Raw genomic sequence first — 12,925 nt, forward strand, 5'->3', positions numbered from 1 at the left:
ATGTGGTGTATCTGGATAAAGGAAGGTCTGTGGATGTGGTGTATCTGGATAAAGGAAGGTCTGTGGATGTGGTGTATCTGGATAAAGGAAGGTCTGTGGATGTGGTGTATCTGGATAAAGGAAGGCCTGTGGATGTGGTGTATCTGGATATAGGAAGGTCTGTGGATGTGGTGTATCTGGATAAAGGTAAGCTTGTGGATGTGGTGTATCTGGATAAAGGAAGGCCTGTGGATGTGGTGTATCTGGATAAAGGAAGGTCTGTCAATGTGGTGTATCTGGATAAAGGAAGGTCTGTGGATGTGGTGTATCTGGATAAAGGAAGGCCTGTGGATGTGGTGTATCTGGATAAAGGAAGGCCTGTGGATGTGGTGTATCTGGATAAAGGAAGGCCTGTGGATGTGGTGTATCTGGATAAAGGAAGGTCTGTGGATGGGGTGTATCTGGATAAAGGAAGGTCTGTGGATGGGGTGTATCTGGATAAAGGAAGGTCTGTGGATGTGGTGTATCTGGACTTTCCGTACAAACTAAGGAAGGTAGGTATGGACCATAAGGTGAGTACCTGGATAGAGAACTGGCTCCAGGTGAGAGTACAGAGGGTGATGATTAATGGGGAGTACTCGGATTGGACGGGTGTGGAAAGTGGGGTCCCCCAAGGTTCTGTCCTGGGACCAATCCTGTTTAATTTATTCATAAATGATCTAGAGGAGGGGATATCTAGTACAATCTCAGTATTTGCAGATGATACTAAATTAGGCATGCCAATCTAGTACAATCTCAGTATTTGCAGATGATACTAAATTAGGCATGCCAATATCTTCTATGCGGGATGTGGAAACCTTGCAAGCAGACCTGAACAAAATAATGGGGTGGGGGGGGGGGGGGGGGCAACTACATGGCAGATGAGGTTTAATGTTGAAAAATGTAAGGTAATAAATTTGGGCGTCAGAAACCAGAAAGCAAGCTACTCACTAGGGGGGGAACCTCTGGGTGAGTCTAGGATGGAAAAGGACTTAGGGGTACTGGTAGACAACAGGCTTGGCAGTGGCATGCAATGCCAACCCGCTGCAAGCAAAGCCAACAGAATACTGGGTTGTAAGGAGATCGGATCGGTGGGAGCCGTTGGGAGATCAGATCGGTGGGAGCCCTTGGGAGATCAGATCGGTGGGAGCCCTTGGGAGATCAGATCGGTGGGAGCCCTTGGGAGATCAGATCGGTGGGAGCCCTTGGGAGATCAGATCGGTGGGAGCCCTTGGGAGATCAGATCGGTGGGAGCCCTTGGGAGATCGGATCGGTGGGTGCCCTTGGGAGATCGGATCGGTGGGTGCCCTTGGGAGATCAGATCTGTGGGAGCCGTTGGGAGATCAGATCGGTGGGAGCCATTGGGAGATCAGATCGGTGGGTGCTGTTGGGAGATCAGATCGGTGGGAGCCCTTGGGAGATCGGATCTGTGGGTGCCGTTGGGAGATCGGATCTGTGGGAGCCGTTGGGAGATCGGATCGGTGGGAGCCGTTGGGAGATCGGATCGGTGGGAGCCGTTGGGAGATCGGATCGGTGGGAGCCGTTGGGAGATCAGATCGGTGGGAGCCCTTGGGAGATCAGATCGGTGGGAGCCGTTGGGAGATCAGATCGGTGGGAGCCCTTGGGAGATCAGATCGGTGGGAGCCCTTGGGAGATCAGATCGGTGGGAGCCCTTGGGAGATCAGATCGGTGGGAGCCCTTGGGAGATCGGATCGGTGGGTGCCCTTGGGAGATCGGATCGGTGGGTGCCCTTGGGAGATCAGATCGGTGGGAGCCGTTGGGAGATCAGATCGGTGGGAGCCGTTGGGAGATCAGATCGGTGGGAGCCGTTGGGAGATCAGATCGGTGGGTGCTGTTGGGAGATCAGATCGGTGGGAGCCCTTGGGAGATCGGATCTGTGGGTGCCGTTGGGAGATCAGATCTGTGGGAGCCGTTGGGAGATCGGATCGGTGGGAGCCGTTGGGAGATCAGATCGGTGGGAGCCCTTGGGAGATCGGATCTGTGGGTGCCGTTGGGAGATCAGATCGGTGGGTGCCGTTGGGAGATCAGATCGGTGGGTGCCGTTGCGAGATCGGATCGGTGGGAGATGTTGGGAGATCGGATCGGTGGGAGATGTTGGGAGATCGGATCGGTGGGAGATGTTGGGAGATCGGATCGGTGGGTGCCGTTGGGAGATCGGATCGGTGGGAGATGTTGGGAGATCGGATCGGTGGGAGATGTTGGGAGATCGGATCGGTGGGAGATGTTGGGAGATCGGATCGGTGGGTGCCGTTGGGAGATCGGATCGGTGGGTGATGTCACTTGTAAACACAGAAGCCATTCTTTTCTGTTTATGAGGGATAGCGATGAGCGGGGGAGGGGAGGACCGGAGCCGCCAAGTTCCAGCTGAAAAAATGCCTAATATATATACACATACACACTCCTAGATACACAATCCCTGTACAGTATGGGGGTGTCATCACTGTACAGTATGGGGGTGTCATCACTGTACAGTATGGGGGTGTCAGCGGTGGGGGGGGACATCACTGTACAGTATGGGGGTGTCATCACTGTACAGTATGGGGGTGTCAGCGGTGGGGGGGTGTCATCACTGTACAGTATGGGGGTGTCAGCGGTGGGGGGGGACATCACTGTACAGTATGGGGGTGTCAGCGGTGGGGGGGGACATTACTGTACAGTATGGGGGTGTTAGTGGATGGACATCACTGTACAGTATGGGGGGACATCACTGTACAGTATGGGGGTGTTAGCAGTGGGGGGGACATCACTGTACAGTATGGGGGTGTTAGCAGTGGGGGGGACATCACTGTACAGTATGGGGGTGTTAGCAGTGGGGGGGACATCACTGTACAGTATGGGGGTGTTAGCAGTGGGGGGGGACATCACTGTACAGTATGGGGGTGTCAGCGGTGGGGGGGACATCACTGTACAGTATGGGGGTGTTAGCAGTGGGGGGGACATCACTGTACAGTATGGGGGTGTTAGCAGTGGGGGGGACATCACTGTACAGTATGGGGGTGTCAGCAGTGGGGGGGACATCACTGTACAGTATGGGGGTGTTAGCAGTGGGGGGGACATCACTGTACAGTATGGGGGTGTTAGCAGTGGGGGGGGACATCTCTGTACAGTATGGGGGTGTTAGCAGTGGGGGGGATATCACTGTACAGTATGGGGGTGTCAGCAGTGGGGGGGACATCACTGTACAGTATGGGGGTGTTAGCAGTGGGGGGGACATCACTGTACAGTATGGGGGTGTCAGCGGTGGGGGGGTCATTACCGTTCTTTCCGCAGAAGCTACGGTTGAAGCCGGAGTGGCAGATCTCTTTGGCGCTGGTCTCGTTGGTGCCGTGGTACAGAATGCGTTCCGCCGGCTTGTTGGGGTCGGTCATCACCATCCGCAGCTTCTTCAGCTGATACTGATTGTACAGAAGAGGATTGTGGACTTTCTGGACCTGTGTGATCGGTGACACCAGGGTGACAATATCATTATGGGGACAGAAATAACTGGAGATAATTCATTCTTCTTTTGTAGGAGCCAATAATGGCTGTTATTGGGCCAAACCAGTCAACCCTCCCCCCCCCCCCGAACCTCAGACCCAATAATAAGAAAGAGAAATAAAATCTGGAGTCTGATTTGTTGCTCTGGGAGCTGTGGGGTCACCTGATCAGCAGTATGACACACCCACATTACCCACCTGATCAGCAGTATGACACACCCACATTACCCACCTGATCAGCAGTATGACACACCCACAGTACCCACCTGATCAGCAGTATGACACACCCACAGTATCCACCTGATCAGCAGTATGACACACCCACATTACCCACCTGATCAGCAGTATGACACACCCACATTACCCACCTGATCAGCAGTATGACACACCCACAGTACCCACCTGATCAGCAGTATGACACACCCACAGTACCCACCTGATCAGCAGTATGACACACCCACAGTATCCACCTGATCAGCAGTATGACACACCCACCTGATCAGCAGTATGACACACCCACAGTACCCACCTGATCAGCAGTATGACACACCCACAGTACCCACCTGATCAGCAGTATGACACACCCACAGTATCCACCTGATCAGCAGTATGACACACCCACATTACCCACCTGATCAGCAGTATGACACGGCCACAGCACCCACCTGATCAGCAGTATGACACACCCACAGCGCCCACCTAATCAGCAGTATGACACACCCACATTACCCACCTGATCAGCAGTATGACACACCCACATTACCCACCTGATCAGCAGTATGACACGCCCACAGTGCCCTATAGGGGTATAACCGTAGGGTCACCTGATCAGCAATATGACACGCCCCCAGTACTGTATAGAGCTTACACTGTCTATTTTATAAGATTTTAGGAAGCGGTGACCCCCCTCATTCAGCTGCCATGTCTGTGTGGGGTTCTGCCATCCGTTTCCTGAGGTTGGGCATTCTGTTCCCAGAGAAAGTTCATGGAAGGCGGCAGCAGCTCCAAAATGCCTCTGATGTCACAGGGGGGGGGGGGGGGGAGGGGCTATTTCTGTATACAACCCCAAATTGTCTTCTTAATTTGTCAGCCACCTTCCATGAGCTTGGCCTACACGATGCTCCGCCCACCACTTGTTTATAGACTACTCCGCTGCTTATCAGTCTCGTATTATATATATATATATATATATTCATAGACGTCAGCTGCCATGGCACCGAACCCCCCCAGACATCCTTGTAGAGGCTCCTGATGAACATCATTCTGCACCTCACCCACAATACCTGCTGGGTCCACCAATGCCTGGACAGATATGGGATCTGCCCCATCTAGTGTTCTATACAGGGACAGAGAGGAGTATGGATGGGGTAATACTAAGGGCAGTATCACTGGGGTAAAAGAATACGGGTTGGATCTGCCCCATCTAGTGTTCTATACAGGGACAGAGAGGAGTATGGATGGGGTAATACTAAGGGCAGTATCACTGGGGTAAAAGAATACGGGTTGGATCTGCCCCATCTAGTGTTCTATACAGGGACAGAGAGGAGTATGGATGGGGTAATACTAAGGGCAGTATCACTGGGGTAAAAGAATACGGGTTGGATCTGCCCCATCTAGTGTTCTATACAGGGACAGAGAGGAGTATGGATGGGGTAATACTAAGGGCAGTATCACTGGGGTAAAAGAATACGGGTTGGATCTGCTCACCTGCAGGATGTCAATAAAGGGTTTCAGATCCTGTAGAGTGTTCATGAAGGGTTGGACTACACACTTATACTCCTCCGAGGTGTCTGGAACATCGATCATTTCTACATCTGCATCGGTGTTTAGATCCATCACATCGGCCTTGGCCTCGGCCTTGGCCTCGGCCTTGGCCTGGAGGGTTTTAAGGATTTCACTCATCTCCTGCCGGCACTGGATGGGTCCATGTAGAAAGCCTTGTATTTGTAGTTCTTTTTCAGACTTTGTAATTTTCACCTTGTGCTTCATCTCCAGGGCTTTCAGAATCTGGGAGATGTTCGGTACGCCAACCATTCCTCCAAAGCTGACCGTGTTCAGTTTTGATGTCATGGCCTTGCGGAGTGCTGTACCTGCCACCACTATACTGGTCTCATCCCCAGCAAGAACTCGGATCTCCACCAAGTCTAATGTAATCGCATCTTTATTGTAGGAAGCCGGATCTTGGAGCATTCTCATTGGTCTATTGTAGCCATGTGCCGTCTGGTCTTGGAGAGACATTTCCAGGGCTCTTTGGAAGGATTCTTCGGCATCCGGAGTTTGGTGCTGCATGAGTGACATCTCCAATACTCTCTGGAGCTCCTCATCGTCCTCCTGTACAGCGGGCCCCTGAGTATCCATCGATCTCTGGATGGCTAGGAGTAGCTGAGCTTCTTCATCCAGTTCCTGGTCTTGGTACTCCCTGCGGGACAATTGATAGACTTGGTCCAGTTCTTCATCCTTCATCTCAGAGGGGCTCGAGTCATTCTCCTTCAAGGAACTGTCTGTATACAAGTCTTCCTCTGAGTCCTCTCCATGGATGTTCTGACCAATAGTTGTTGAGCTTTCACTGGATGGAATGTCACTGGGTTTCTCTTCGCTCTTCAAAAGGGAGGCAAACCTCTTTATTCCTTCTGCCGGAGAGAAATCAGAAGAAAAGCTCTTAGGGTATATTTCCAGGCAGAAATGTAAGGCTTAGAAGAATAAAGAGGAAGAAGCCTCACGAAATTCATCACAGAGCGCCAAATATTAAAAAATGACTTTATTGTAGAAAAATGCAAACACTATAAAAATATGTGAAAATACACCTTCACCAATTCTTTCCTAAAATTGACAACGTTGTCATAGGGGACGGGCAGCGGCTTCACACACTCCTCCATTCAAGCATGCGTCTCTCTAATAAGGGCGTATAAGGCAATATATATATATATACTAGATATGCCCAAGAGTAATTAAATTATACAAACAGTAAGGTCCGATTCCATGGAAAATGACCTGTGTAAGGCTTGCTTGGTCTGTAGGAAGTGGGCTGGGGTCAGAACTACAGGAGTTCAGTTGCTAAGCTACCATTGACCTGGGCCTGCAGGTTGGATTCATATTAAACCAGCTGCCCAGAAATACTTTCCACCAATCAATTCTGCCACAACCAGAGAGGCCAGACTGCCAGTCCAGGCCTGGATAAATAACTCTGATTCCTCCCTCCAATGGCTAGATTACCCACCATATATAGCAGTTCAACTCTCCACTCTGAAAAGGGGCAGGGCATGCCTAGAAGAGGACGGTCTGTATTTCAGTAGACTCCACCTACAGTATGGCAGCAGCAGGGGTAATAATATCAATGGCGTACCATAGGCTGTGCTACTGGGGCAGATTTTAGTACTATTCCCTTCCTACCAAACTGCTTCCCTCCCATTCTTTGTATAACCCCGGGAGACGAATGAGGAGGATTACCCATGTCGGCTTGGAGCAGCAGATTGTCTGACATCTCATCCGTGACCATAGATTGGACAGAAGACGTTGTGGCAGCGGCTGTGCCATGGACAAAACTCCAGGGATCGATGTGCTGGGAGACACAAGAAGACACAATGATCAGGAAATGGAATGAAATCTCCCAAACATCCAAACTATTCCCCTGACCACAGAAAACAATCCCCCAACCGCAGAGGACAATCCCCCGACCGCAGAGGACAATCCCCCGACCGCAGAGGACAATCCCCCGACCACAGAGGACAATCCCCCGACCGCAGAGGACAATCCCCCGACCACAGAGGACAATCCCCCGACCGCAGAGGACAATCCCCCGACCGCAGAGGACAATCCCCCGACCGCAGAGGACAATCCCCCGACCGCAGAGAACAATCCCCCGACCACAGAGGACAATCCCCCGACCGCAGAGGACAATCCCCCGACCGCAGAAAACAATCCCCCGACCGCAGAGGACAATCCCCCGACCGCAGAGGACAATCCCCCGACCGCAGAGGACAATCCCCCGACCGCAGAGGACAATCCCCCGACCGCAGAGGACAATCCCCTGACCGCAGAGGACAATCCCCCAACCACAGAGGACAATTCCCATCCCCCAACCACAGAGGACAATCCCCCGACCGCAGAGGACAATCCCCCAACCGCAGAGGACAATCCCCCGACCGCAGAGGACAATCCCCTGACCGCAGAGGACAATCCCAATCCCCCAACCACAGAGGACAATTCCCATCCCCCAACCACAGAGGATAATCCCCCGACCTCAGAGGCCGATTCCAATTCCCCGACCACAAAGGACAATCCGCCAACTACAGAGGACAGTTCCCCGACCTCAGAGGACAATCCCAATTCCCCAGACCACAGAGGACAATCCCCCGACCTCATAGGACGATCCCAATCCCCCGACCTCAGAGGACAATCCCAATTCCCCAGACCACAGAGGACAATCCCCGACCTCATAGGACGATCCCAATCCCCTGACCTCATAGGACGATCCCAATCCCCCGACCACAGAGGACAATCCCCCGACCGCAGAGGACAATCCCCTGACCGCAGAGGACAATCCCCCGACCACAGAGGACAATCCCCCGACCACAGAGGACAATCCCCCGACCACAGAGGACAATCCCCCGACCGCAGAGGACAATCCCCCGACCGCAGAGGACAATCCCCCGACCACAGAGGACAATCCCCCGACCGCAGAGGACAATCCCCCGACCGCAGAGGACAATCCCCCGACCGCAGAGGACAATCCCCCGACCGCAGAGGACAATCCCCTGACCGCAGAGGACAATCCCCTGACCGCAGAGGACAATCCCCCGACCGCAGAGGACAATCCCCTGACCGCAGAGGACAATCCCCTGACCGCAGAGGACAATCCCCCGACCGCAGAGGACAATCCCCCGACCGCAGAGGACAATCCCCCGACCGCAGAGGACAATCCCCCGACCACAGAGGACAATCCCCCGACCGCAGAGGACAATCCCCCGACCGCAGAGGACAATCCCCCGACCGCAGAGGACAATCCCCTGACCACAGAGGACAATCCCCCGACCGCAGAGGACAATCCCCTGACCGTAGAGGACAATCCCAATCCCCCAACCACAGAGGACAATCCCCCGACCACAGAGGACAATCCCCCGACCACAGAGGACAATCCCCCGACCGCAGAGGACAATCCCCCAACCACAGAGGACAATCCCCCGACCACAGAGGACAATCACCCACCGCAGAGGACAATCCCCCGACCACAGAGGACAATCCTCCGACCGTAGAGGACAATCCCAATCCTCCAACCACAGAGGACAATTCCCATCCCCCAACCACAGAGGACAATCCCCCGACCTCAGAGGCCGATTCCAATTCCCCGACCACAAAGGACAATCCGCCAACTACAGAGGACAGTTCCCCGACCTCAGAGGACAATCCCAATTCCCCAGACCACAGAGGACAATCCCCCGACCTCATAGGACGATCCCAATCCCCCGACCTCATAGGATGATCCCAATTCCCCGACTGAAGAGGGCGATCCCAATCCCCTGGCCGCAGATGGCGATCCCAATGCCCCAACTGCAGAGGACGATCCAATTTTACATCGGGACTGGGGGATACATCCCGACTAGGGGGGTACATCCGGACTGGAGACACATTGGATTGGGGGACACATAAGGACTGGGAGATACATTCAGACTGGGGGGGGGGATACATTGGGACTGGGGGATACATCCGGACTAGGGGGCACATCGGGACTGGGGGATAAATTGGGACTAGGGGGATTTATTGGGACTAGGGGGATACATCGGATTTTGGGGATACACCTGAATGGGTGCAGTCAATGTTTGGCTGAAAATGTTCCAGCTAGAAGAATGGTGACAGAGCCACACATCGCTTGATTAGGATAAATTCTGAACCGTGATTGGCCACCTTTGTCGATACAAAGCAACATAAGAGGATGTAGAAGGCACCATATTATTCTGAGAAAACTAGGAGCCGGAGGTCATCACCATCCAATACTTCCACAGTCACGGACACAGAATGAACATGCAGATCAGGTCACAGATTCCAGAGATCGCCAGGAGGTAAATGTTTCTCTAAGGAGGCAGCCCCTGTCCACCATCACCATCTACAGAAAAAGAAACCTTTAATGTTAGCAGAGAGGACTCACCTCACAATCTAGAACCTTCCCAGAGAGCTGTGGGGTGCTGATGATACACTGATGCTGCTTCTCTGTGTCATGCAGGATGCGTTTCCCTTCACTCCCCACCAGAAAATGTGTCACCCAGGGGTACTCCAGTGTGATGGTGCGGGAGGAGAGCGAAGACACGACGTGCTGCAGCAGTTCCACTGTCGTCCTACATGAGACAGTGTCACCCACAACCTGAAAGATGTAGAAATATCACAATCAATATTACATCAAGAACTTCCCCCCCAACCCACCCACAACAGAACCTAACCAGAAACATGGCCATCAAGCTCGAGTCCCAGGATGGATGCTGGGGGATTTTCTATTGGTGGACGCCCAGAGGATTTAGTAAGACAGTAATGAAGCATTGGGATCATTAACGGGTTTACTACAGATTTGCTGTATCCGTTCTATACAATTTCCATATTTTCTTATTGGTGATGTCTGAATATCTCCACTACATGGCGGCTGCAAGCTCTCAATCCCTGCGAACAAGTTATATGTAATACTATCAACAGCAGAGATATGTCATTTCTCCCTGAGGAAGCGGCTTTTGTCCTACGTAACATGTAGGAGATGAAGAATCTTATGTGAGATCCCCTTTGTGATCACCTGGGACCCCATACAATATAATGGCATCATCTGCAATTGTACTGACCTTGGAAACCATACCGTGATCTCTGACATAAAATTTTAATCTTTCATTTTTAGGGTTTTGTATAATAAAATTATTGTTTTTTATCTTTAATTTGGTGTGGTGCCGTTAAAGTCCTAGTAGGTCCTCTTGGTAAGGTATTGCCTATTTTCCAGTGTCTTATATTACAAGATGTGGTACCAGTAAAACCTCAGAACAAGACTCGTCTATTGAGATCTCCTTCCCATTTTCTCTAATTATGGTCTATGTAACTCTTCTTCTCTAATATGGCCACTTGTGAAGGCCACATTTTGGCTCCATTCCTCCCCCATGGTAATGTAGAAAACTGGATTTTCGTCTTACTGTAAAATCCTTTTCTCTGAAGTTCATTGACAGACGCAGCTCCATTTAATTCTTGACCATTGGGTTATGCTGCCCCCTACATGAGTAGAACACTAGGCAGGAAAAAGCTTTACCACGCTTATGGGGCCGCCCCTGCAGGCATACACCCACACACACTGCTATAGGCTTCAGTTTCGTTGCAAGCAGTGTTTAGAGGAAAAACCCCAACCCACTCAAGATAGAGGGGCGGGTGCTGCGTATGTCAATGAACTTCCGAGAAAAGGATTTTACGTTAAGTCAAGAATCCAGTTTTCTCTATCGTTCATTGACAGACGCAGCTTCATATAATTTTTGACCATTGGGACGTCCCAAAGCAGTATTTGCATGAGGGGTGGAAAAACAATGCAGAAAAAGAATGTAAGTCCCAACAAGGCTAAAAACTTTAGCCAACCAGAGAATATAGAGCTCAACCAGGAACAACAGGAGCTCACCTGGACAAACACCCTCAAAGAGACTAAGTCTCTTTCAAACAGCAGCCTGCAAAACCTTGCGGCCAAAAGAAGCATCCGAGGATGCCAACACATCTACTTTATAACATTTTGTGAAAGTATGCACAGACGACCAAGTTGCCGCCTTGCAAACTTGTATCACTGACGCCTGATGGCGAAAAGCGCAAGAAGCACTCAGTGCCCCAGTAGAATGCGCCTTGACAGGGAAAGGTGGAACCGGACTCTTCAGCAAATAAGCCTGTATCACTATCTGCCTGATCCACCTAGAAATGGTCACAGCAGATGCAGCAAATCCCTTTCTAGGTCATTCCGTAAGGACAAAAAGAGAATCTGATTTCCTGAAAGATTCAGTAGCTGCCAGGTAAACCCATATTGCCCGAACTACATCCAAAGAATGCAAAGTAATTTCCTTAGGATGCTTGGGCTTAGGGTATAAAGAAGGCAGCACAATGTCTTCATTTAGATGGAAATCAGAAACCACCTTAGGAATAAACGACTGACTAGGTCGAAGTATCACTTTATCTCTGTGGACCACCAAACAAGGCGAATGGCAGGAAAACGCTGCCAATTCAGAGACTCTGCGAGCAGAAGTAACAGCCACCAAAAAGGCAACCTTCTGAGCCAAGGTAAGCAGAGGAATCTCCCTAATCTTTTCAAAAGGAGGTTTTTGAAGAACAGACAATACCAAATTTAGATCCCATGGAGGTAACGGGGATCGCCTCAGAGGGGCCACATGAAGGACCCCCTTGGACAAAAGTGCGAATCAACGCATTCGAGGCTTAAGGACGTTGGAAAAACACAGCCAAGGCAGACACTTGGCCTTTAATAGTACCCAAGACCAACTTCTGTTCGATACCTCTTTGAAGGAAAGCCAAGATCCTAGCCACCAAAAAACATGGATTCACACCATGAAATGTACGATTTCCACGTACATAGTTACATAGTCAGGTTAAAAAAAGACACAAGTCCATTCGGCTCAACCAATAAAAAAACAAAAAACAGTAAAGAAAACCCAACCATGCAATCCCATATACACAATCCTATACCCACAGTTGATCCAGAGGAAGGTGAAAAACCCCAGCAAAGCATGATCCAATTTACTACAGCAGGGGAAAAAAAATCCTTCCTGATCCCCCGAGAGGCAATCAGATATTCCCTGGATCAACTTTACCTATAAATGTATTAGTACCCATTTATAGTATGTACACCCAGAAAATAATCCAGGCCTTTCTTATACCAATCTACTGAGTTGGCCAGAACCACCTCTGGAGGGAGTCTATTCAACATTTTCACAGCTCTTACTGTGAAGAAACCTTTCCGTATTTGGAGATGAAATCTGTTTTGCTCTAGATGTAAAGATCGCCCCCTTGTCCTCTGTGTAGACCTTAAAGTGAACAACTCAACACCAAGTTCACTATATGGACCCCTTATGTATTTATACATGGTGATCATATCCCCCCTTAGGTATTTATACATGGAGATCATATCCCCCATTTTGTATTTATAGTTTATACATGTTGAGAATATCCCCCCTTAATCTCCTCTTCTGAAGAGAGAATAAATTCAGTTCCTCTAATCTTTTCTCATAGCTGAGCTCCTCCATGCCTCTTATCAGTTTGGTTGCCCTTCTCTGCACTTTCTCCAGTTCCCCGATATCCTTTCTAAGAACTGGAGCCCAAAACTGAACTGCATATTCCAGATGAGGTCTTACTTATGATTTGTACAGATGATATCTCTCTCTCTGGAGTCCATGCCTCTGTTATAC

The 12,925-nt window shown here is 50.6% G+C and overlaps 1 protein-coding gene across 1 annotated transcript in view; it reads right to left on the minus strand.

Annotated features, from left to right (window-relative positions):
- Nucleotides 1-12,925, minus strand: part of LOC309543844 (protein mono-ADP-ribosyltransferase PARP10-like) — a gene marked incomplete at its 5' end in the record, with an annotated part of 102,487 nt that overhangs the window by 12,095 nt on the left and 77,467 nt on the right. Inside the window, 4 exons of the mRNA XM_082276266.1 lie at nt 3,296-3,470; nt 5,223-6,145; nt 6,963-7,074; nt 9,658-9,870. Of these exons, the coding sequence (XP_082132392.1) occupies nt 3,296-3,470; nt 5,223-6,145; nt 6,963-7,074; nt 9,658-9,870 (1,423 nt within the window). The remainder of the gene's footprint in view (nt 1-3,295; nt 3,471-5,222; nt 6,146-6,962; nt 7,075-9,657; nt 9,871-12,925) is intronic.

This window comes from Pelophylax lessonae, assembly GCF_965119305.1.
Source record: "Pelophylax lessonae genome assembly, contig: HAP1_SCAFFOLD_420, whole genome shotgun sequence".
NCBI classification, from domain to species: domain Eukaryota; kingdom Metazoa; phylum Chordata; class Amphibia; order Anura; family Ranidae; genus Pelophylax; species Pelophylax lessonae.